Source organism: Littorina saxatilis, linkage group LG12 (genome assembly GCF_037325665.1).
Source record: "Littorina saxatilis isolate snail1 linkage group LG12, US_GU_Lsax_2.0, whole genome shotgun sequence".
NCBI lineage: Eukaryota > Metazoa > Mollusca > Gastropoda > Littorinimorpha > Littorinidae > Littorina > Littorina saxatilis.
In genome coordinates, this window is record NC_090256.1 from 59,009,085 (window position 1) to 59,030,454 (window position 21,370).

The 21,370-nt window shown below is 43.1% G+C and overlaps 2 protein-coding genes across 2 annotated transcripts in view; both read right to left on the reverse strand.

Annotated features, from left to right (window-relative positions):
* LOC138982390 (receptor-type tyrosine-protein phosphatase N2-like) overlaps positions 1-21,370 on the reverse strand; it is a 179,670-nt gene that overhangs the window by 158,216 nt on the left and 84 nt on the right. Inside the window, exon 2 of the mRNA XM_070355658.1 lies at positions 17,176-17,259. The gene's annotated coding sequence lies outside the window, so the exon portion shown is untranslated. The remainder of the gene's footprint in view (positions 1-17,175; positions 17,260-21,370) is intronic.
* The window catches only part of LOC138983149 (uncharacterized), a 242,506-nt gene that overhangs the window by 75,389 nt on the left and 145,747 nt on the right, over positions 1-21,370 (reverse strand). Inside the window, exon 9 of the mRNA XM_070356558.1 lies at positions 17,176-17,259. Within this exon, the coding sequence (XP_070212659.1) occupies positions 17,176-17,259 (84 nt within the window). The remainder of the gene's footprint in view (positions 1-17,175; positions 17,260-21,370) is intronic.

Sequence of the window (21,370 nt, forward strand, 5' to 3'; positions counted from 1 at the left end):
GCTGAATATATCGTACCTGCCTAGCTAGCAGCCGTATTTATCACGCAATTCTCGCTTCATCCTCACGTCAACATTTGTCTTTTCAGACATTTGACGCCAGATTCGCTGAGAAGAGACGGAAAGTATAAGTAGAAGGAATAAGCTGTTCCACACTGTTATCACACAAAAAATGCAACAATATACCGAAGAAGCCATCACTCAAAGAATTATTATATATCCGAGTCGTTTTTGTAATTTCAGTTTTCCAGCTTTCGCTAACCTTTCTTTACAGCACCCATCCCAGAATATATCAGTCATCAACAGGGCAAAAGACAGCTCATTAGCCTTAATATCCATGAAGACTCTCTCTTTCCCAAAGCCACTCACCTCTCAACCCTGACCCCATCCCTTGTCTATCCCTAACCCTTCATATCTTATCTCCCCGTCCCAGAGCCACTCCCCTCTCAACTTGCCCCCCCCCCCCCCCCCCATCCCTCCTTGCTCATCCCTAAACTCTCACACATGAACTCCCCATTCACCACCTCCCTCCGTCCCCTTAGGGAGCTTACTTCCCTGTCCCCAAGCCATCCCCTGGAGCCATCTCTCTGTCACTCCCCTGACGTAAAAGTAAGTAAATTTTAAGGGGTCTTAATTGCCTATATTGGACATGAATTGGTTTATACGATTCGAGTTTTTACGCCCTCACGGCTTTTGATGTATGCGTGTTTAGGTGGTATCAGCCATCTGCACTTATGGTAGAATGACCAAGATCTTTAACGTGCCATTGTGGTGACACGGGGGTGGGAGATGGATACCGTCTCTGGGTCTGCACATAAAGTTGACCCGTGTCCGTCCCGGCCCGGATTCGAACCAGCGACCTTTCGATCACAAGTCCAGTGCTCTACCACCTGAGCTACCCGGGCCCCTACTCCCCTGACTGCTCATCTTAGATGTTTTACGCCTTGTACCTAAGTCATTATCGTCCCTCCTGAACATCTCCTTCCGCTACTCTTTTATTCTCCTCCTCCACAGTCCGCTAAGACAGTTACATATACCGTTTACCGGCGACTTAGAAAAGTCACATATCCCCAAAGTCCTCTTTCACCCTCTCAATGTCCTGTTCGCCTGTTTTTCAAAGACGTTACTCTCCTGTCATCGTGTTATCCCTTTCTCTTTTAAACCCTTCCCTCGTCTATCCCCCCACCCCCCCCCCCCCCCACTCCCGAACTCCCGCAGTCAGCTTAGTGACTTTACGCCACAGTCCCCGAGATATTTTCCTCTTCCCTGTCCATCCCCTAACTGGCCCCAACCCCTCCAACTCTCCTTGTAATCTACGTGACCTTACTCCCCTGTCTCTAAGCCACCCCCTCTCTCTCCGAACTCCCTCTCTTCATCTGTGTGCCCCTCTCCCATCTCCCCAGGTACCTCTGCCATCCTAAAAGCCTCAGAGGCTCCCCTGTCCTACAAAGACTCCCCCTCCCGACTTCAAACACTGGCACACCTTCCTTCTCCTACCCACTCCCACGTTGTATACCTAGCAGCAAGTATACAACTATCCTCGTAAGTGACACTGCTTGCCTGTCCTCAAGACTATTTAGTATTCCTCCCCTTCTCTATCTTAACCCCATCCCCTTACGTATCTCCCCTCTCTCTGTCGCCCCCTTGCAGCAGCCAAGGATGTGTGTGACCAGTTTAGAGACCTGACGCATCCTTAACTTATATCCCCCTCCCCCCCTACTTTTATCTCAACAGTATACCTCATCCCAGCTTATCCCTTCTTTCTCCCGTCTCCCCCTCACCACAACTATATACCTCGCAGCAGCCAGGGATGTGACTATCTTAGAGACTTAGTGAATCCCCTGTCCTCATGCCACCTCCCTCCTCCACAGCTCGACTCCTCCCACCAACCCCCGCCTGCATCCCCCTTCCCCCCAGGGATGTGACCATCTTAGTGACTTTACTCCCCTGCCCTCATGCCACCTCCCTCCTCCCTAACTCCACTCCCTCCTACCCAACCCCCGCCTGCATCTCCCTCCCCCTTACCCCTGTGGTGTTTTACCCATCAAGGATATAACCAGCTTAGTTAGCTTACTACCCTGTTTTCAAACCACACCCTCCTTGTTTAGACCCACTTTCTTTAGTATCTTCCTACCCGACCCCCCTCCCAACACACACAACTTAAATATCCACCCCCACCCCATCCCCCTCACACGGTTGTATACCCCGCAGCACCCTGGGATGTGACCAAAAGCTTGGACGGAAATAATTTGCTAGACTCGCAGGGGTGGTGGCCACCAGAATGTGGCGCTAATCACTGGCAGGCAGAAAAATAATCTTCTTAGCAGACAAGCCCTGGCTGGGAGAAGGGGGGGGGGGGGGTGATAAGCAGGAGGGCCTTGTGAAGGTTTCACTCTGATGATTCGCGCTGATCAAAGACAGCCGCAGCGGCTTTCAGCCTACTGAGAAAAGCCGAGGATTTGACGCTGCTAAATCCGCAAGTCTGTCTTCAGCCTTATGTCCTTTTGCCGATGGTGATTTGAGGCTGATGGCTTTCTGGTCAGATTGGAATATGAGCTTAGAAAGGCGACATCGTTTTACTGAGGCGGATGGACACGCACCCACATAGACACATGAACCTGCATTTATGCACGCTACTTCCCCTCCCTTCTATTCCAACCAAATACATACACACACACACACACACACACACACACACACACACACACACACACACACACACACACACACACACACACACACACACACGAATACCATGCACGCCTCTTCCTTTCCAAACATGCATGGACATTTTTTTGAAACATAAATAAAAAGCCATCAATACGAACGCACAAATCGTATGTTTATTTGGACTACCATAAGACGCATTATCAACCACACTTCGACAAGCTCATGAATATTCTTGAAGGTAACGGCGGGGACCATACTGGGAGACAGGTAAAGTGACTCTATTCAGCAAATACTACCACAATGGCACATGAGCTGTCCATTTGTGTCTACTCTTTGCGATATCTATAGTTCATCGCACTGAAAACCATCTCACGGCCCAAAGTCTCAAAAAGTGTCACACGAGAAGTGTCGTTTGGTTAAAGACGATGTCAGGATAAAATCCATTAGCGTTATGGCGGCTCCACACGAGAGAGACCCCATTCTTCTCCCTCGGTTTTGATGTCACTTTCGTCTTTGATCTCCGTCTTCGAATCCGCGAAGATGGTGACAAAGTTACAGTTTTCTTCTTGTGTGGTCATAATCCTCGTGTCTTCGTTATTGTAAAACTCGGATTGGTCTTGGATTATGCACCCTATTCGTGAACATCCAGAATATTATTACGTGCGTAACATGACATTAATACCCAATTACAGAAGAATCATTTTGAGGTAACGGCTTTGATCTGATCCAAAACCGAGATGGTACATGGGGTCGTTTCTAACAAATTCCTGATAATGCAGGCATAGTAAATGAAGAATAAGAAATACGATTTTCCCCCAGCAACGTAGAGCGTTGATGGCGAAGCGAGTTAAAAACAGTTTGCCACTGCAGAGGACAGAAAATCCTTGTTGACAGGGAGAAAGGAACATGCATTCCAGATCGTAAGTACAACTCACAGTTTAAGTCATTGAAATTGAACTATCCGTACATGAGTTTGTGTGTGTGCTGTTGTTGTCCCATTCAATCTCTTCTCCCCCTTTTCGAAGCTCCCCTCTCCGCCCCCTCCTTTTCAGTTGTCTGATTTGTAACGTCGAAGATGAATCTTGTTGAAGCCAGGATCTCTGTGATGACACTCTTGCACGCTGTTATCTCTCCCCCCGCCCCCCCCCCCCTTCTCTCTCTCATTCTTTTCAAGTTTTCTCGCGCTCTTTCCCATTCAATCTCTACTCCGCCTTTTCTGTCTTCGCATCTCCCCCATTCGTTTTCTGTTGTCTCTGATTTTCAACGTCGATGATGGTAGTGAATCTTGTTGAAGCCAGGGTCTCTGTGGTGACAATGTTACATGCTGTTATCTCCCTCTCAGTCTCTGCAGCTCTTCCGGAGCTCAAAGCCATCCGGCTGGCAAGGCGACCTTTGAAATTCAACCGTTCCCGGCGTGTCACGTGACTCAGTCGGTGTCGTCTGCCTCGATGTGTGGGTCGTCATCTTGCTACTGGGGCTGCTTCCCCTTGCTGGCTTTCCTGTGAGAGGCTGTTCTCGTCTGCTGCTGTTATTAAAAAGGTCAGCGAGCTAGCTGTCTCCGCTTTCAGGAAGACGAAACACTACACGCAAAGTGTCTTTCTCTTGCATTTTTTTTAACACACAGTGGAAGCACCAGTGAGTTACTTTGTAGTTTGCTTCTACGACCTGTACGGTGACATGGTTTTATCGCCAAAGGGATTTGAAGAAAAAATTAACAACAACATTTGATTTGACATTTTAGGCACTGAGCACAAGGTGCACGTGAATGCCAAGCATCCATCGCAATAAATGCCGCGGTCTAGCTTTACCTGTGTTGCAAAAATGACAGAATGATCGCCACATTTCGGAACCACATCCATATTACATAATTATTCAGCCATGCCAAAATCTGACCTATTTTCTTTAGACAATCCACTTCCGGCATTCAAGGGAAGTAATTACCTTCCGGGTATATTCTGAGACAAGACAGTAACATTTACACGAGTCTTTCTCCTGGGTAGACAAGAAATAAAGTCTACAGCAGAAAGTGATACTAAGTTCAAATGTATCTGCTACGTACCTGGACCCACACTGTCACACTAGATAAACGGGTGCCAATGAGACCACTGGCATACGGTCGCTGAGATAAACTGTGGCATACGGTTGCTGCGAGGGAAAAAATGTCTGATCACAGTGGGCGTGCGACCAAAATATGCGGACATTGTCTGCATATCCACCTTGGTCCGGAAAGTTCTGAATGAACGTTTGTAACCAAACCCTGTTTAGTTCCCACGCAAATACTAAACCATCACAGTCGCGACGTAAAAGTTTAAGATGGCTTCCACAACACATGAGTCATTCAGAGTTTCTGATCTGTACGAAGAAGTCCCCCTTTTTCAGGGCAGGGCGAAGAAAGCACGTGGCTTTTAAACACGTAAAAGACTAACATACCACGTGAAGTCAAAATGTCATCAAGCTTTGTCATTGAGTTCAAAAAGAAAGTAGGTTTACATTCTCATATCATTTCGAACGAATTTGTCAAATGATTGAAATTGGCAATAGATCAAAATATGTATGACCAAACAACCCACGAAGGGTTAAAGACTTTCAGAACTTTATCACACATTTTGTCGTGTCTGATTTCGATAAATGATTTGAATTCGTGTTTACCATGTCATTCCGACCTGTCCCACAGTAGGTCAACTGAATCAAAGAGGGCGTAAAACGTGTTCGATCAGCCATGGAAGCCGCGCAGCAAATAGGAAGTTACGAGGAAAGCTATTATTATATTGCCACCACACAGAGACAAAACCGCAATACAAATCTTAAAACCCATTATTATCATCAAGTTTCATAATTTCTGAACAAATAAAATTGGGTCAGTTGTCAAGCTAATACACCACATCCTACACGTAACGCCCCCTCGCTGTCCCTAAGCTCGATGCCTGCTGCATCAATTCGGCGTCAGTATTCTTCGGAATATTATTAGGATCTGGTTCCCTTTATTTCGCTTCAAGTTACCTTGTCATTTAGCAGAAGCAAGATGAACATTTAACCTTAAGATTTCTTCTTTTTTTCTCTTCTTTTTTCTTGAATCTTTTTGAAGAAAAGTTCGGAGTAGCGGTTTTCAGGAGATTTATTGTCATGACGTTTTCCGCCTCCAAATCAAGGCATCAATTTTTATTGGGACTAAATCCTACACATCGAAGACTTCTTGTTTGAAACAAAATAGACTTAATTTTGTCCAAATAAAATTAACATTTGGAGGCATTGCTTGCCCTGAAATCATTCTTTCTTTATTTGGTGTTTAACGTCGTTTTCAACCGTTCAAGGTTATATCGCGACGGGGAAAGGGGGGAGATGGGATAGAGCCACTTGTTAATTGTTTCTTGTTCACAAAAGCACTAATAAAAAAATTGCTCCAGGGGCTTGCAACGTCTATATATATATACGACTTGTGTCTGTCTGTGTGTCTGTGCGCGATGCACGGCCAAAGTTCTCGATGGATCTGCTTCAAATTTGGTGGGCTTATTCAGAGAGACCCCGGACACAACCTCATCGATGAGATATTTCAACACGTGCTCTCAGCGCGCAGCGCTGAACCGATTTTGGTTTTTCTGTTCATTTCACCATTCCCAGTAACTCTTCCTTATCTTCTCCAGTGTTTTGCGTTTATCTCCCTTCCTTCGTGTGGCGTCAATCCATATTCCCGTTACTACGTTACTATTTTTAGAAGGTCACTGCACGTTACTATTTTTAGAAGGTCTCCAGTGTTTTGCGCATTTATCTTCTTTCCTTCGTGCGCCGGCGAAGCCGGCGTACACCCGGCAAAGCCGGGTCCCAGGCGCAGCCTGGTATTCGGCTCTACTTCTTCCCGGCGAAGCCGATACCCGGCGAAGCGGGTAATCATCTAGTAGTACAATATATGACCTTACTGGGAGAATGCAAGTTTCCAGTACAAAGGACTTAACATTTCTCACATACTGTTTGACTAAAATCTTTACAAACTTTGACTATATTCTATACAAGAAACACTTAACAAGGGTAAAAAGAGAAACAGAATCCGTTAGTCGCCTCTTACGACATGCTGGGGAGCATCGGGTAAATTCTTCCCCCTTACCCGCGGAGGGTGCACAGAAACCCGGAATTCCTAAAACAGATAGATAGATAGATAGATAGATAGATAGATAGATAGATAGATAGATAGATAGATAGATAGATAGATAGATAGATAGATAGATAGATAGATAGATAGATAGATAGATAGATAGATAGATAGATAGATAGATAGATAGATAGATAGATAGATAGATAGATAGATAGATAGATAGATAGATAGATAGATAGATAGATAGATAGATAGATAGATAGATAGATAGATAGATAGATAGATAGATAGATAGATAGATAGATAGATAGATAGATAGATCGATCGATCGATCGATCGATCGATCGATCGATCGATCGAAAGTCGCTAAACCTGGAACAGTTAAGGAGAAACAGCCGTACCAGACAACAAAATGGATATTGCAAAGCGTTCTTTATATTGTCACATACTAGACTCTATCAGTAAACAAACGAACCACATAAAATAAAATAAAAGTCACGCAACTCATCAGGCTGATCATAATAAAAATGTCTGCATTTGTTCCAGGTTGGACGCATGGGTGTGTAAAGTGGAACACTGTGTTGTCAAACTCGGAACACATACAAACACGCCCTGACTCTCTTTCTAGCTCTGTCTGTGTCTCTCACACACACATATACACCCACACACTCTCATTCACACACAAACAAGCACACATTGTCACACACACAAGATAAATAAATACGTCATAACATTTTGATTAAGCAATTTTATGTAAATGTCTTTTTTCAACATCATATTTAGATTTTTACCAAGGAAATAACAAATCGGATAACAATTTAAGCCTTAAGTGTAAAACAAAAAGATAAATAAGGGCTAGGTCTTAAAAGGACTGAGAAACAAAACCTTAAAAAAAGGAAAAAATAGGCAAAGAACCGATGTCCTTTGTCTTCTACTGTCAGCGCAGTCATCGTGTGATTACTGTGTGCACTTCTGGCACTATAACATATCCTCAGGGGAGTTGGTGCCACACATGAAGCAGTACCACGAAATTTCGCAGCTTCATTTGTACCCCTCTTCTGTTGACAAATAGATATAAAAGGGCTACCTGCCCAATTGACTAAATGTAAAAATCATTACGCATAAAGTCTCAAAGCAAATAACTAAGAACAGATTTAAGAGCTGATTTAGCAGACACACAAAAATTGGTAAGTACAGATTTCGAAGTCCTTTTGTCCGCTGCTGTCAGCGCAGTCCTCGTGTGCCCATTGTGTGCACTTCTGGCACTGTATCATGTTCTCAAGGGAGTTGGTGCCACACATGAAGCAGTACCAAGAGCTTTCCTCCAGGATAGAACGCATCGTCGAGAATGTTCTCCTTTTTTTCCTCTGATCAGAAGACATTCCCCTCTTGTTTCTCTGAGCAAAAGATTTTGTAGCTTCATTCTTTCCTCTTTTCTGTTGACTTGCACGCCTTTTTGCAAGTGAAATCTCCAGCTTTTACTTGTAAGGAGAAGATGTGATGATTTCAGATTGTTTTTTTTTCATGATTGTTCTCTTCGACGAGTTTGTGGATGTGCGTTGCAGGACATCAGCAGCAGGTAGGCTTACATTTGCTGCTGAAACCAAGCAATCATAATGACCAGATTCTCCATGTACAGTGTACAAAACAACGATGGGGGTGACGTTGGTAAATTTATTTCAGCTTCAAGAATGCTATTGAATAGTTTTTGTTCTATCTCTGGTGTTAAATGTAGAAGGTCTTCCTGTGAACTTTACTTCTTCTTTTGTAAACGTATTCTTTTCCTTCTAAATGACTTTTAAGAGTTGCGACAGTAACACCATATGCTCTTGATGCGCAGCGGAAACCCATATCTCCGTTTTTCACTGCCGACAAAGCGCAGCCCATTTCTTCTGGCAACCACCGCCGTTCGGGTCTCATAATACTGTCAAACAAATCAATCAAGCATTCAATAAAACTTATAGAAGGGAAAACACAACAAAACCGAAAAGAGAATTGAATACGTGAATAAATCAGCAGTGTTCTGTTTATTGTAATTTGTTTGATGAGAGTAAGATGGAACAGAATGCGGCAAAGCTGGAACACTGTTCCATGTTTGCCTCTCTTATGTGTTCCATCATTGCCGCATGGCACCTGCATGGATTTCACGTTTTTTTGTTGGATACACGTGACGTTTCAAATCTTTTTCTCTGTTCAAATTATTGCAAATCTATGAAGGTTTATCACAGCAATCAACATTTTATGTGAACGTATATAGATAAAGAGTAATAATACGAATTGTAGACGGTAGAAATAAGAAGAAGAAGGAAGAAAAGTTTAAAAAACGTACCATTTTTTTTGTTTTGCCGCGATAGTCATTTTTCTTGTTAGAATAATATCAAGGAATGTCACTAGACATTTCTGCAAAACAGTTGTTCATGAATTGTTCCCCGTTGATCGTATATTGAGGTGTTCCAAGTTTGCCGACTGTTCCGGGATTGGCGACTTTCCCTTAGATAGATAGACAGTTCGGAGATTGATTTCGTTGTGTACAAAGGGCATAACTTGTACATATATGTCTTGTTTCGTCGAAAATAAGCAGATTATGGTAATTCATCATCATCTTTAGAGTTGGAAGGCATTGGTTAGGAGAATTGCTGCATGTCTTCGATTGTATGAAAGTTGAACCGGAACTCCCACTTGAGGTTTGATTTTGTAAATATAAAGGATATTGAACAACTCGTGGCCCGATGGTCGACACAGGGCTGAGTGAGACTATATCCACTCAGAATAGCAATATTTTTAAATATTGCTTTTTTTTATAAATATATTTACAATTTTCGGTACGGATCTGGGTAAAATAGCTGCTGCATTACTATACTTGCAAATACCCTAATGTTATTACAATTTTTTTTCTGTATTTCCCTTAAGTCTGAACTTGCTTTAATGTTCGAATTTGCCTGTCCTGTTTAAATCAACTTTGCTAAAGATGTCTGTGTGTATTTCTGCTTTGGCTAGCAGAAGAAAAAAACGCGTAAGTACGTAAACATTTTGGCTGAAGAGCTGAGGATGGGATTAACAGTTCACCAAACCACCACCACCACCACCACTAAAACAACCTCCTCACCTCCATCATTACCATCACCACCACCACACCAACCCACCACCATCACGGCAGATTGCTGTCCAAGACAGCATCCCTAGTTCCTCAGCGGAGCCACCGAAGGCGAATGAGGCGCTTCCGTGCCAGCCGGGAGTATGAGAATCACGAGCAATTTGCCTCCCTTTGATGTGCACGTCACGGCAAGACCCGTATGTACGCTACTCGTCTTGAGACAGCCAATTATAGTACACGTACCGTCTGTCCCAACCACCCAGCCATTTTCTTGACTGCGGATGGAAGTGGTCGACTTTGTTTCGCTCCGCTTGTCCTTTTGTTCTGGAGTTCTTTATCCTGTTCCCAGAATACACCCGTAATAATGTAGCTATAGTTGTCTTGCTCGGGTTCTTCTATTCCAGTCATCTACAATCTGTTCGCTTTCTGTCATTTACCGTTCGTGGAAGTGTGTCAAGTCTAGTTCTGATAATTATCATACAGCATCTAACAATGTCTGCTACTCGCATGATATTAAGCACCGGCGTCGTCGCAATATCCACACGCATCATCCTGAAGTCTCAATCAAGGATTGGTCGGCATCCGTCAAAAGCAAGATATGCGTTTTGCTGCTCGAGTTGTGTCACTGCAGTGCTACCTGTTGGCGGCTAAGGGTAATACGTGTAAGCAATGTGTGCAATCCTTGTACACGATTATATCATTCTAAAACCACCATTTCACCTCCATCACTACCATCACCACTTTTACCACTTCGGATAAAAACAGATGAGTGGTCCACGAACTACAAAAGCAAAAGAAATAGGTTCATCGGTGACCGCGGCTCATTAGGCTCAAAAAGATGCAGTCTTCTTCATCAAGTGACAAAATAAAATCAGCTGACGATTGTGTGAATCATTTTTCATTACTCCATATATTAAATAACTTTCAGACGATGAAAATGTTCAGATTTGTTTCTCCAAACGTTATGACAGTAAATCTCCACAAGATTTATATCCCCACAAGAAGGGCAAACTTAGCTGAGAGGAAATGCGTACAGATTAAGGGTTACGAGAAACACTTGATGCTACGCGACATCTACAGACTAGGAACATGGTCTTCGCCATCGAGGGAAACAATTGTCTCGATGTGGCAAGGAAGACACTGCATTACTTAACGAGAAGGTTGTCCTAGATTTAACGTTCAACGTGGCAGAAAAAGAGTTCATCACGAAGGAAACTCCAAGTACCTGTTACGCCATCATGTGGGCTGCATTGAACAAGGGTCACAGTTTTTATTTATTTATTCTATTCTCACTTCTGGTCTGAAAACTTTCAAACACACACACACATACACACACACACACACACACACACACACACACACACACACACACACACACACACACATACACACACACACACACACACACACACACACACACACACACACACACACACACAGAAAAGAAGAAAGAAGCCCCCCTCCCTCCATAAAAAAGAAAAGAAAACAATCTCAAATGCACTTGCACCAAAATGACGAGCGCTACAGACAGCTCGACAAGAGCGGACATCAAGAGAAATGTACAGAAGACAGTAGAAATGGATCACCCTTCTTGGACGGCAAGGGCAAAAGAAGACACACACGAGAAGAAGAAGAAAAAGAGGAAAGAAGAGGAGCAACCACAGGGAGACTCGCGTTTTGATGGTGGAGGTGTCTTATCAGTGAATCAATAGCTTATTTTCTCCCAATTTGATTTTTTTAGAGAGATTTGATAATAACCTAGTCGGCAATCAGAACCGTTCAAGACTCCCAGCCGAGCCCCGCACAAAACAGCACTATTATCTCAAATAGACGGCTTTCAAGCGCACCATTTTCTCTAGAAAGGAGGTAAAGAAAAAAACAGAAGAAAGAAAGACACGTCTCCAAAAGAAGGGAGGAAGAGTGAGAATCAAGAAGAAGAAAAAAAGAGAAAGACAAAATGAAAGAAGGAAGGAATACAAACGGTAGAAAAGAAGTAACAGAGATAAAGTTAATAAAAAAAAACCACGTACCCCAGAACAAAAATAAAGATCAAGCGAAACAAACATGAAATAAAGAAAGTAAGACAAATTGAATAATTGAAAAGGAAGAGAGAAAAAAGTAGTTCAAAAAGACCCCCTAAAATTGCAAATTAATAAAAAAAAGAAGTATAAAAATCAGACAAAAAGACAGACATCTATATGACAAAGAAGAAAAAGGGGACAAGACAACTATTAAAAAGACAGACATAAGGAAAGTGTGCATCAAGGATCAAGAAAAAGAGTAGGATGGGGTTTGGGATGGGAGGTGTGTGTGTGTGTGGGGGGGGGGGGGGGTGCAGTAAAAACCTAAGAGATAAGATCCGTCAAAAAGACAGCTGAAAAGAGAAATAATCCAAAACTAGATAGACTGCTAACGTTCCAAAATTCTGAATCAAAAACCATGATAAATAATGTCATTGATCATTGACTGACTATGGCGACATGGAGAAATGTCCAAGCTAAGTTCATTATTGGTATCATAAGTGTGTATCTGTCTGTCCACTTTTTAAAATCCATTGGCTCAAAGTTCTAGTGACTGGAACGCTTTGTTTTTTCATAAATTAAACGTTCCATCCAATAACCTACCATTCTTGTTTTTTGATTTGGAAGAAAAACTATAATCAAGAAATAAAGGAGAAAGGGGGACGACGAATGAGAAAGAGAAATAAAAACAATAAGGTAAAGAAAGTAAAGTAAGAATTGAGAAGAAACAAGTCACGTAAGGCGAAATTACTACATTTAGTCAAGCTGTGGAACTCACAGAATGAAACTGAACGCACTGCATTTTTTCACAATGACCGTAGTCCGCCGCTTGTGCAAAACGGAGTGAAATTGACGAGCCTGTTTTGCACGGTAGTGGTTTCGCTGTGCTGCATAGCACGCTTTTCTGTGCCTCTCTTCGTTTGAACTTTCTGAGCGTGTTTTTAATCCAAACATATCATATCTATATGTTTTTGGAATCAGGAACCGACAAGGAATAAGATGAAATTGTTTTTAAATCGATCTCGAAAATTTATTTTGATCATAATTTTTATATTTTAAATTTTCAGAGATTGTTTTTGATATAAAAATAATAATAATAATAATAACGGGTATTTATATAGCGCCTTATCCGAAGTTCAAAGCGCGTATGCCGTGTGAGATGGACTTTTTTACACAATATTTCACGCATTCACATCGGCCAGGATAGATCAACAGCCTATAGGCGCTGCATCCACCTTTCACGGCCTATTATTCCAAGTCATACGGGTATTTTGGTGGACATTTTTATCTACGCCTATACAATTTTGCCAGGAAAGACCCTTTTGTCGATCGTGGGATCTTTAATGCGCATACCCCAATGTAGTGTACACGAAACCACTACCGCGCTAATCCAAATATAACATATTTATATGTTTTTGGAATCAGGAAATGATGTAGAATAAGATGAACGTCGAAGATTGACTTACAAAAATGTCAATCAATTTGATTAAAAAATGAGGGTGTGACAGTGCCGCCTCAACTTTTACAAAAAGCCGGATATGACGTCATCAAAGACATTTATCGAAAAAATGGAGAAAAAAACCGCCCGGGGATATCATACCCAGGAACTCTCATGTAAAATTTCATAAAGATCGGTCCAGTAGTTTACTCTGAATCGCTCTACACACACACACACACATACACACATACACACACATACACACACACATACACACACACACACACACACACACACACACCACGACCCTCGTCTCGATTCCCCCTCTATGTTCATTTAGTCAAAACTTGACTAAATGTAAAAAGAAGGACCAACGGAAGGGAAGGTTAGAGAAGGGGAAGAAAGACAGAGAATAAAGAGAGATGAAGATGGTGTGAGGGAAGGAGACTAGGACCAGGGAATGGTGTCCCGTTGTGTCTACTAATGAAAAATGAAGACAGTCACGAACAGAGTTCTAACTGATACAGAGCTAAATGGCCAGCCCTTGGGTTCTGTGAGGTTTCTTTACAGTGGTGCGTGTGTGTGGTGAAGTGGGGTGGGATGAGGAATACAGGTGTCTGTCTTGTCAGCCCGTTTGCATGTCTGTGTGCGTCTGTGTGTCTGCGTGTACCTTGGTGTGGGTGTGCCTTGGTATGTTGCTGGATGTGGTGTGACCTTGGTATGTTGCTGGATGTGGTGTGACCATCTAAGTTCTAAAAGTAAAGGATCAACAGCGAAGACAAAGTAATCGCAATACAAGCGCACTTATTCTTTTCTAATAAATCCGAAATGGATTCTTATATTACCTTTCCTACACAAGGCGACACGCACGCACGCACGCACGCACGCACGCACGCACGCACGCACGCACGCACGCACGCACGCACGCACGCACGCACGCACGCACGCACGCACGCACCCAGTACGCACAAAACACTCGCACGCACGTACGTACGCCCACACACAAATACACCCACCCATCCCCCCCCACACAAATACACCCACCCATCCCCCCCCACACAAATACTCCCACCCATCCCCCCCCACACAAATACACCCCCCATCCCCCACACACAAATACACCCCCCATCCCCCACACACAAATACACCCCCCATCCCCCACACACTCACTGAATAAGATGCTAGCAATTGAGTTCATCCGATCCAAACGTTTGCGGCACATTGGGATTAACAAATCTAAATTTATGCAAAATACTTTTCTCTGAGAGAACTGGTTCTAGCCTATGTGGAGAAACACAACTGTAAACAAAAGACGAATCATGCCGGATCCTCTCCAATACCTTAACTACAGCTTCTAATGCTGTGCTGACACCCGCTTGACAACAGAAGAATCAAGAATGGAATGGAGTGGAGCTAATCTGTGGCAAATGGCCCTGCAGAGTGCACTCCGCGGTGGTGATGTGACAGATGTCTGCCGGCAGAGACACGACAAGAGGCGACAGCAAACACTAAGACAGTCTCCAGACTAAATGGGCATAAAAGCGATGCCACTAACTGGGCATTAGAGCAATGTCACTATAGCAACAATACCATTGCAGCCATGTCACCCAATGGACGTTATAACTGCGCCACTAAAACAGCAATACAGCAATGTCACTTGACGGGTATAACAGCAATGCTACTATATGAGCATAACAACCATATGTCACTAAATGGCCACTACAGCCATATGCCACTAAATGCACATGACAGACATGTCACTAAATGGGCATAACAGACATGTCATTAAATAGGGATGCCAGGCATGTCACTAAATGGGCATGGCAGACATGTCATTAAATGGGCATGGCAGACATGTCATTAAATGGGCATGGCAGACATGTCACTAAGTGTCCTGGCCACTGACTTGGGATCACCGCCATGTCACCCGCCACTGCTTTGTGCGCAACTTTGTACTTGTACATTCAGAATGTGCCATAACGACGAGTTTCATGGTTATTCGCAAGGGAATTCAATTTTTTTCACTCTGACAACAAGAGACTAAATGCCAGCAATAGCACATGCTACTAAAACAATGACACTTACAATAGAAAGTGTACAACAATTTGTCACCATTGTCACTTGTTTTTGTATCAATCTTCGGAAATCAATTAAGGTTTTTACGCCTTTCTTATGTTCTTAATGTGGCGACGAGCACAGTAGGAAGAAAGACATAATGCCGATCATTTCTGAGCATGAGTACTTCCTTTGAAATTTGTAAATGTACAATTATCATTTTAGTGACAAGATTGGATCCATGGATTGAAGTGAACAGACATCGCATCATCTATATTAGTATAACCAGGAACTAAACTTCAGAGGTTTTAATCATCTTTGCTTGCACAAGAACTGAAACGGGGAAATACAACATAATTTAAACCACGAACCAGTATTGAAATTAAAGATTAGCTTGAAATCTTCTCGGCGATAGGGAGATCTCAAGGCTACAAATAAGAAACACGAACACATCTGTAAAAAAAAAAAAAAAAAAAAAAAAAAAACACACACAAGGAAGAAGTTATCTGCAAAATAACATCATTGAGGACTTTGGACGCAACCTTCCAAGGGCAGCTCCAGGTGATAACATCTTAAGACCTCAGCCAAAAACTTTTCGCCATAACTCATTTCTCAAACATTTTCAGCAAAATTCAAAAACTTGAAGTAGCCGCGTCAACATCGGAAGTGCTTCTGCCCTAAAGTCCAGGTCGCGAAAATGGAGCTTGAGGAAAGGGGGGGGGGGGGTGTCGGGAGGGGCTGGAAGGGACAAGAAACCTGCAAGGTGCAGGTAACGAGCGGGGAGAGAAGCTCTAGTCAGTGTTGACAGCCGGATGGGAGAAGTCGTAGCAAAGTCGCTGCTGATAATTACGTGACGAGGGCCACCAGCACCACGAAGGCTGTGGGGGCGGAGGTAACATCACAACAGGGAATGGAGGGCAGGGAATGAGGGGAGGGGGTGGAGTTAAGAAGGGGGAAGGGCTGGTTGCAGGAGTCACCACACAACACAGAATACTGAGAGGCTGGTTGTTGTTTCCCTTCAACCAGTTTGGCCATGTGGGGGTGAGGGGAGGGGAGGGCAGAAGAGTAAGTGGAAGGGGCGTGTGCATTAGGGTTGGGAGTGGATTGGGGTGGATGGATTTTGGTGGAAGGGTTCAGACAACATAACAGTAGAAAGAACGGGGTTGGAAAGAGTGGGAAGAGGGTAGGGGAGTGACAGTAACAGTACAGAAGGAAATGTTAAAAAAAAAATTGAAAAAAGGGGTGGGGTGGATAAACAAGAAATATAGCAGCAGGAAGAACAGGGAGGGGGAAGTAAGTTGGGGGAGGAGGCAGGGGTCGACACTAGAACAGGGACTGGAGGACTGGAAGAAAGAATGCGATACAGCAGTGAGGACGGTGGGGGGGGGGGGGGGGGGGGGGGGTTGGGGGTTGGTAATATGATGCAATCAACATCAGCAGCATATTTTCCGTCTGATATTAAGCAAGTCGCCAAAGCGATGTCCACTTCTTAGTACAGTTTCATTTTTCATTGGGGTAGAGGAGGAACGGACAACAGGAACAGGTATGAGGCGGGGGTGGAGTGGTCCCCTTATAGTGAAGTGCTCCCCAAACGCACAGAGACTCAGTGACAGAAAGACAGACACAGACACACACACACACTCTCTCTCTCTCTCTCTCTCTCTCTCTCTCTCTCTCTCTCTCTCTCTCTCTCTCCCTCTCTCTCCCTTCCTCTCTCTCAAAACACATCTCTCTCTCTCTCTCTCTCTTTCTCTCTCTCTCTCTCTTCTAACACGCAAGAAGCAAATTACAAGACAAGGTCAAGGTCACTCACTGGTCAAGGCTGGCCACTCCGGGCGGCACGTGCAAAGCCTTGGTCAGGTTCAGCACGAAGCTCTTTGCCTGGCTCTCGTCCAACCTGAAACAACATCACAGTATGTTGCATCAGCATAACACACACGTAAATTATCTCTCATCCTTCCGCCTTGAAACAACATTACATTTTGCATCAGAATAACACACATGTAAAGTGTCTCACATCATCGTCCGCCCTGAAACAGCATCAACTATAGCATCAGAATAACACACATGTAAAGTTTCTCTCATTCTTCCGCCCTGAAACAGCATCAACTATAGCATCAGAATAACACACATGTAAAGTGTCTCACATCATCGTCCGCCCTGAAACATTAACAGCATCAACTATAGCATCAGAATAACACACATGTAAAGTGTCTCACATCATCTTCCGCCCTGAAACAGCATCAACTATAGCATCAGAATAACACACATGTAAAGTGTCTCACATCATCTTCCGCCCTGAAACAGCATCAACTATAGCATCAGAATAACACACATGTAAAGTGTCTCACATCATTTTCCGCCCTGAAACAGCATCAACTATAGCATCAGAATAACACACATGTAAAGTGTCTCACATCATCGTCCGCCCTGAAACAACTTCAACTATAGCATCAGAATAACATGCATAAAATATAAAAATTAAAACGGTCTCTCATCCTCTTCACAACTACACCGTCAGAGACTGAGAGGGCGAGTTCATCGTGTTAGTCGTCTGAGAGACAATTTGTATATGTAGTGTCTTCCAGTTTAAAAGTTAAACGCTCTTCACTTTAGGGCCTACATCGTTAGTGACGGTGAGAACGACGGCATAGCTTTGATCGTCTTGATCACGCTATGCTAACTTGGTTTTTCTGTCCCCAGAACTAGTATCTCTTTGGGACGTGACGTGGTTATATGCAAGGGTCTTGATCACCAGAGAGGCAATGCATTATATGTAAAGTGTCTCCCAATGAAGGCGTTGATTATTCACTGGTTTTGAGACCTTGGACGTCATTGAGAAAAAAGAGAGTATTGCCTTGGTCGCCGGAGGAATAAACTAAGTGTATCGCAGTCAAACACTGAATATTTTGCATAGTAAGACCCAGACCGTCACAGATGGATAGAAACAATACTCGACACCAATTGTCTGCGCAAATCTAAGGTCAAATTAAACCCCTGTTATTAACAGTTGACTACACAACGAAAGAACATGACAATGGGGTTTGTTTTATATGTCCAAGTCGTTGATTCGCCAAAATTGCAACAAAACAAAAGTTTTAAAAAAAAGGAAATCAAAGCAGACATTCTAAGAAGTTTCAAGTTTCAGTAGGTATTCTGACATGAATGATTGAACAAATTCCAGCCAAATAATTTTTACACCTCTGGTTACTCGTGTTTCACTTAACATTCTCAACTCAAGCAATTTATTTAGAGGTAACAAGACCTCTTATTTTATTTTCGTGTGTTTGTTTGTTTTATTTGTAACCTACATGTAGCCATGATTATAGCGGACATAATAAGATCTGGCCCTCAGCATTCCGTACACAACCTGACATAATTATGTTACTTTAACACACACTGTCTTCTCGCTGCTGTGATTTGAACATGGAATTTAAGCACTGGCTGTCCATGCAATTCATGGGCAATTTTGTTTTTAGCTTTGATTGACTAAACGTAATCACATGTTATATCAAATCGTAAACACAGGAAGGTTTGGTTCGCTTCGGGTCCACTCCTGTCTTAATCATCACACGAAAATAGAGTAACTATGCAGGGTTTACCATAATTACGAACATTGTTAATGGCTTTGAGATGTTGCTGTCTTCCTTTTCACTATTCCACAATGAGACCTGATTGATATTGCAACCACGCCACCATTCTGTTTTTAATGTAGATGCATGAAAAACGGGGGGAGGGGGGGGGAGGGGGTAGGGGTTGTCAGAAAGTTAAAGAGCGTGCATTCTGTCTCAGTTGAAATGACTGTATTGGCAACAGTTGAACACACCACAGCGGTCAGCGAACTGAAAATCAACACACACGAACCTGTGCAAAAAGCAAGTTTTATCTGCAACCGAAAGGGAGAGATTAAACGCGTGAGATGCTAGCTAAGTGCGGACATTTAATCACAGCAAGTTGTGAATCGCACGACACGCGTAGTGCATGCTCTTTGCCGCATGGTGGCGCCATCTGAGCGCTGCAAGGGAGACAACTGTTGCCTTGGTGACGATCGATATGGAGGGAAACTGAAGCTTATTATGACGGCCCTGCGACAAAACACTAAGCCTCCCACAGCATCTCTCCTTCAAATCATAGGCCGCGAATGTCGCGCCTTCCTGTTGTGATGTTAGGTTTTGATGTGTGGCGCTGAGCCATTCTTTCTCCAATATCGCTTCTTCGAGCGGACATGTACTAACTAATGGTTGTGACCGAACAAATCAAAAGTAATTAATATTTGCTTCATTATTTCCCCAATAAACACATTACGTTAGTATGTCCGTTTAGCGCCACAGACACACAGACACACACACCGAAACACACACACACACACACACACACACACACACACACACACACACACACACACACACACACACACACACACACACAAATATAGGCCTACACGCACGCTCTCTACGTACTAGTTGGACTCAGATCAAGACCTACGTACCGCGCAAAACATAATAGCTTTGCTTTACGCACACAAAGTTATCATTATTATTCCTGTAAGTAATGTTCCAACACTTCTGAACAAAACATTTTTAAAATCTGGAACTGCTGCTTTCTTCACCGATTAGACATACCTAATCAGGTTTAATTTGGCGGAAAGAAAACTACAGCATAATCAGTGACGCGTCGTGTGTGCTAGTTTACCAATTAGCTACAAATAATTCCAGTAATCGGCATTGTTTTCTGTTAACAGTACACCGAACACATCTCCGCATAAAGACAACGTGTAACAGAGCGCAGGTGTTTCCACACGCTCTAATCTTCTTAAATATTGTGCCACCTGAATGTCAATTCTGATACGTCTGTTTCTTGGCGATAATTCTGATACGTCTGTTTCTTGGCGATAATTCTGATACGTCTGTTTCTTGGCGATAATTCTGACACGTCTGTTTCTTGGCGATAATTCTGATACGTCTGTTTCTTGGCGATAATTCTGATACGTCTGTTTCTTGGCGATAATTCTGATACGTCTGTTTCTTGCCGATCTTTCCACCTGGGTGCTAACGAGGCCAGGTACTGTACTGGAGCTTTTCAAGAAACCCTCCTTCTCGTGTTGACAGATCGGCTCACCGTCACAGATCGGGCCAGGCTTTGACACGGGGTAAGTCCACATCCCTCCACTTGGACACCTACCAACATTCAACAACCAAGGTGCTCCTGTGAACAGTGGGATCTTTTGTCAATTTATTTCGTAAAAGCCACTAGAGTCTTCTTAAGAAATGATTCATACAACAAATGTCAACCCCCACCAGCAACAAGTCAGGGTGTGGATTTTTCATATGTGAGCATGATTAGGTAATATATGGTCTTATCCTATATAAAAGCCTGGCCAAATTGGAGATGGTGGGCCGAACCGTTTTGACGAGAAGGAATGTGCCTTTGATAGAACATGTCTCTACCCACGTATAATGACTGGTGACTGTCACTGGCACAGTTAACTTAGGAGTAAAGGCGCTGCTTTCCAAACATTGTTGTATAGTGTTGAATCTTAGTGTACAATCGTGCACACCATTGTAAAATGCACGCTTGTAACCGATGTAAAAGTCCTACAACATTGTAAAATGCACGCTTGTAACCGAAGTAAAAGTCCGCCGTGAATACATTTGAGTTGTTTTGCAGAAACACGAAGCTGCCTCAAATAGCTAAGACATTCCTTAAAACTGTGCCATTTCAAAGTGACAAACGATACCCCGACGCGATTTGTTTAATTTATAATTCAATATAAAAAAAAGAAAGAAAAAGAAAAAGAGCAGAATTTGAAGCAGTTATATTTTTTAAATTTTTATTTGTTGTTCCATTTATACGAAAAAGGCGATTTGGTTTTTTCCTCACTTTGTGTGTGTGTTAGTTTATGATTCTTCTCATTTTTTGACTGCTAGTGCTTAATTGTATAACGCATTTGACAAAAAAATCGAAAATATACAAAAAGTATGCGTGCGTGCGTGCGTGCGTGCGTGCGT